Source organism: Microchirus variegatus, assembly GCF_963457635.1.
Source record: "Microchirus variegatus genome assembly, chromosome: 16".
NCBI lineage: Eukaryota > Metazoa > Chordata > Actinopteri > Pleuronectiformes > Soleidae > Microchirus > Microchirus variegatus.
Genome location: NC_139817.1, coordinates 13064798 through 13068769, shown reverse-complemented (window position 1 = coordinate 13068769; position 3972 = coordinate 13064798). Strand labels below are relative to the sequence as shown.

The 3972-nt window shown below is 40.3% G+C and overlaps 1 protein-coding gene across 1 annotated transcript in view; it reads left to right on the top strand.

Moving 5' to 3' along the window:
* The window catches only part of LOC310937954 (uracil nucleotide/cysteinyl leukotriene receptor-like), a gene marked incomplete at both ends in the record, with an annotated part of 4965 nt that extends 1451 nt beyond the window's left edge, over positions 1-3514 (top strand). The window contains 2 exons of the mRNA XM_083902344.1: positions 2520-2672; positions 3419-3514. Coding sequence (XP_083758470.1) covers positions 2520-2672; positions 3419-3514 — 249 coding nt within the window. The remainder of the gene's footprint in view (positions 1-2519; positions 2673-3418) is intronic.
* Positions 3515-3972: the final 458 nt, after the last annotated feature.

Here is a 3972-nt window from a genome sequence, read left to right as displayed (position 1 = left end):
TAAGTTTCTCCTTCATTATGTGCAGAGTCTGGCTGCCAGGCAAGTACGTGATGCCATCTGGAGAATCATGTCACTGCGATTCTTCACCAAAGATCATTTTCTACTCGAGTGATTGTTCGCGGGAATTGCGCAAATCGCACCCCGTGGTCCGGCCAACACAACATTCGCGCCTGTACACTTTGTATATAAAATTGCCACGCAAGCAATCTTGTCGCGCCCACAGCATAAGGCTACGTAAAAACAGAGGATTTTTATTTTAAAGCAGTTACACACTTGTGCAAATATATTTCTGCATATTATATTTGTTTTTGCCAATAAATCTTGCTTATGTCTCATTAAATAGGGGTCGTCTGTGGGAGGAAGATAGAATCTCAACTTCTTTATCTCCTCTGCAACAGGTCCACTAATATTTAGTCTCTTCTCTACAAAAACATGGACACTTTTTAAAAACCCAAACCATTTTCACATTTCACACTAATGCACTGTACGTCATGTTATTTCTACATCTAACTTTGGCTGTATACTGCCTTTTCAGCTTCTACATGTAGTGAAACACTTTCGCTCCAATAAAGTATATATGATTTCCCTTATTCATTTTTAAGTTCATGTTTTACTGTATTTTGTACGACATTTAGCCTTGAACTGCTGTCAACTGCTGTCAACCTACATACATATCAATAAAGATTCAACTTTGACTTTCTTACAGTGTGAATTTCCTTTAAATTTCACAAATCATCCCACAATTTTGTTAGAACCGACACATTTTGGGCCATAAAGTTCCAACTGTGGTGAGAAACACCCTCTGGACACACACTCATGTGTAGTGTACACACTTAGTTTTCCCTGCAGGAAATAATGACAAAGACTATGTTTTTGAAATGTACTAAAAAAATTAAAGATTTGGATTATATTTTCTCTTTAATTTAGACATATCAGAAAAGTCAATTCAATAAATTCCTCGTAACAAACACTAAGTTAAAGTATGTAAGGCTTAGGTGGTGAGTGGAAACAACTGGTGCTGCAGTTTTATTATTATTATTACATTATTATACATTATTATTATTATATCCTATAATAACTCCTGATCCTCTGAATTTACAATGAATTTTAATATTAGGTGAGATCTTCAGTTCTCTTTTTGACCGTTACCAGTATTTGTATAATAACACAGAATAGCCCAAATATGACAAGGGACCATAATTGTTTGCACATGAATAAAGAAGGGAAACCAAGCTATGGCAGTATCACTGCTTTTATGACATGTGTCATCACTGTATTTTAGTTCAGTAAGTGTCATCTAATGTTAGAAGATTTACAGATTACAGCTCCCTCATGTGGTATACACTGTTAACACAGCTCAACTCAGTTTTATTTTCCTCTAGTTTCTGGTGGTCTTTAATGTCTGTCTATAAAATCTGGAGGTGCTCAATACAGTTTATTTAACATTTGCTGATGTAAAGAAAATCATTTCAAGATTCCCTTCAAACATATTCACTAAATTTGTGGATATGAACCGAATCCCAATCTCACCTAGGGCACCAAAATGCTGTCAGCCAAAAAAGATTAGATTAGACTCCTCAAATTTTTTAAGCCACGTCCAGACTGTCAGAAGCAAGCTGAGCAGACGGGGGCCAATTTGTGCTGAAACTTCAATTTTCCAAGTTCTAGTTATTGTTTTGCATGCTTAATTTCATGTTCAAGTTTAATGCTGTGCTTCTCAGTTTCAATCTGCTGCTCCATTCTCATTTAAGTAAAATCTCCTTCTGCTGCTCAGACGCAGGAACAGACAAATGCTGCTACCCACCTTCACCACTCAGAAAACAGCAAACTAAAAGTATGTAAGTCTGTTGAGTACAATCAACGATTCAATTTGAGATAGGATATCACAATAAAACAGAACAAAAGGCATACAGCTCCCAATCAGTCAATTACACTTCAAATATACACATCTCGCAATTGAAATTCTCATGTGCCCGTCTGTCACTCACCCACCCCAAAAAGAAGAAAGATGTCAAACCATGAGAGGGAGATCAAACAAACAATGTTACTCACATGTTGGATTCCATCCAGCCAGCGAAGCAAGAAACAAACAAAACTCTGTTCTAAAAAAAAAGAGAGACTAATTTGAAGAGCAGCATATTGTTAAATATGCGTCTCTAAAAAAGATTAAAAGTGAGGAGAGGCGAGCAGACTGCAGTCAATTAGGAAAGTCAGCCTGGAGTCGAGGAGTGTTCAGTAACGTGGTGTCTGAGTGTTGTGTGTGTGTGTCCTCTCTCAAGTCAAACAGTCAAATGAAGAACAAGAAGAGCCTCTCAGGCCTCAGGAGCAGCAGCAGGAGGAGCTGATCAGCTTTTGAGGGGCGGCTCCACTCACAAGCACACCTGAACCTAAAGGGGAGGGAGCTCACACACTTGTTGTACAATGTTTCTTCTTTGTCTTCAACAATTTCACTCCATTTCCCGTGCCCACTTTTCACTCTAACCCTAAAAATACCACTCTTTTTAACCTTCAACTCACAGCTGAGGCAAATGAATGAGCTGGAGAAGGACACTCTGCTGACAGACCTGCAGGTGGTGAAGCAGGGCCAGAGACTGGTACCAGGGCCAAATCCACAGCTCCCACTGCACAGTGAGATCAAGACTGGTCTAAAACGACCACAGCTAAGAGCTGTTGTAGGTGCAACCTGTTTCCATGTGTTTTTTTTTCGATACAATACACCAACACTACAGATTGAATGTGCTTTGTATTAAACTGTAACTTTTATTTGACCCAGAGGGGCAATTAGAGGACATAGAGAGCACTACATCTGTGTAGAGGATGTAAAGCAGAGGTGATAAAACACAGCCTTGTGGAGATCCAGTGAAGCCTGTCGATGGTATTAGGAGACTCCAGGTGTTTGTGAATGGTGTCCACCTCCCTGCCATCCCTATGTGTACTGAAGTAGGTTCATCAGTGGATCAACAATCCTGGTGATGTGGCTTTAAACAATCTTTTTCCAAGCGTTCATCACCAGTGAGGTGAGAGCCATAGGCCTCAGATCATTTAGAACCTTTGTTGGCCTCTTCCTCAGTATGAGGATAACAGTTAAACGTTTCCATTTCCAAGGAACTGTGCTGAGGTTTATTGAAGTCTGAACAGATGATGGAATTCACTCCCCAGCTGTCAGGTCCAGGTGTTGTTTAGTCCATTTGAAGGCCCTCACCACCTCCCCTCACCAGGATGAAGTGAGGAAATAACCAGCAACACTCTCAGCGAGCTCCCAGCCTCCAGCTCCTCCACAAGCCATCCAGAATCTGAAGGACCAGAACCGACTTCTCACTCAGGTTCGACACCAAAACAAACCTCTGACAGATAGAAATCACAATAGCCTGAAGGAGCATGTGTGATACTTACTTGATTTCCTTTTGTATTCATAAAGGAGTTAACAGAGAAGAGCGAACACATCGCTCATTTGGGTCAGGAGAAATTACAGCTTTTTCAGGACACCAGCACCATGGACTCTAACTTCATTTGAACCAATTACACTGCTCAGCCTAACATGGCAGTCATAATGTCCTAATGGTGACATCCACTCTGGTGTGGAGCAAACACTCCCAAAACTGAAGTTGACTCATCGTTTATCCAACTGACAATGTTGATGCTGATGCATCAGATTGTTACCAAATCTAAAAAGCCTCACTACCCCTCTCAAAACATCTCAACCTGATGAGAAGAAAAACAGTACATTCTGGTGTAGCTTCAGTAGTGAACTGTGGGCAACTGGACTGGAGTTGATATGAGAACACATATTTGGTGTGAGAGGAGTTATTGACGCAGAAAAAGAGGGAGAAGAATTTGTCCAATAGAATCATCACCCAACCTGAAATGTGTTGTTTAGACTAAATTTTGCACATCATTTCCTGATGCCAGTAGGTGACACGATTACTTTTGAGCCGATGTATGAATGACTGTCTTCAAATCAAGACCCTTGAC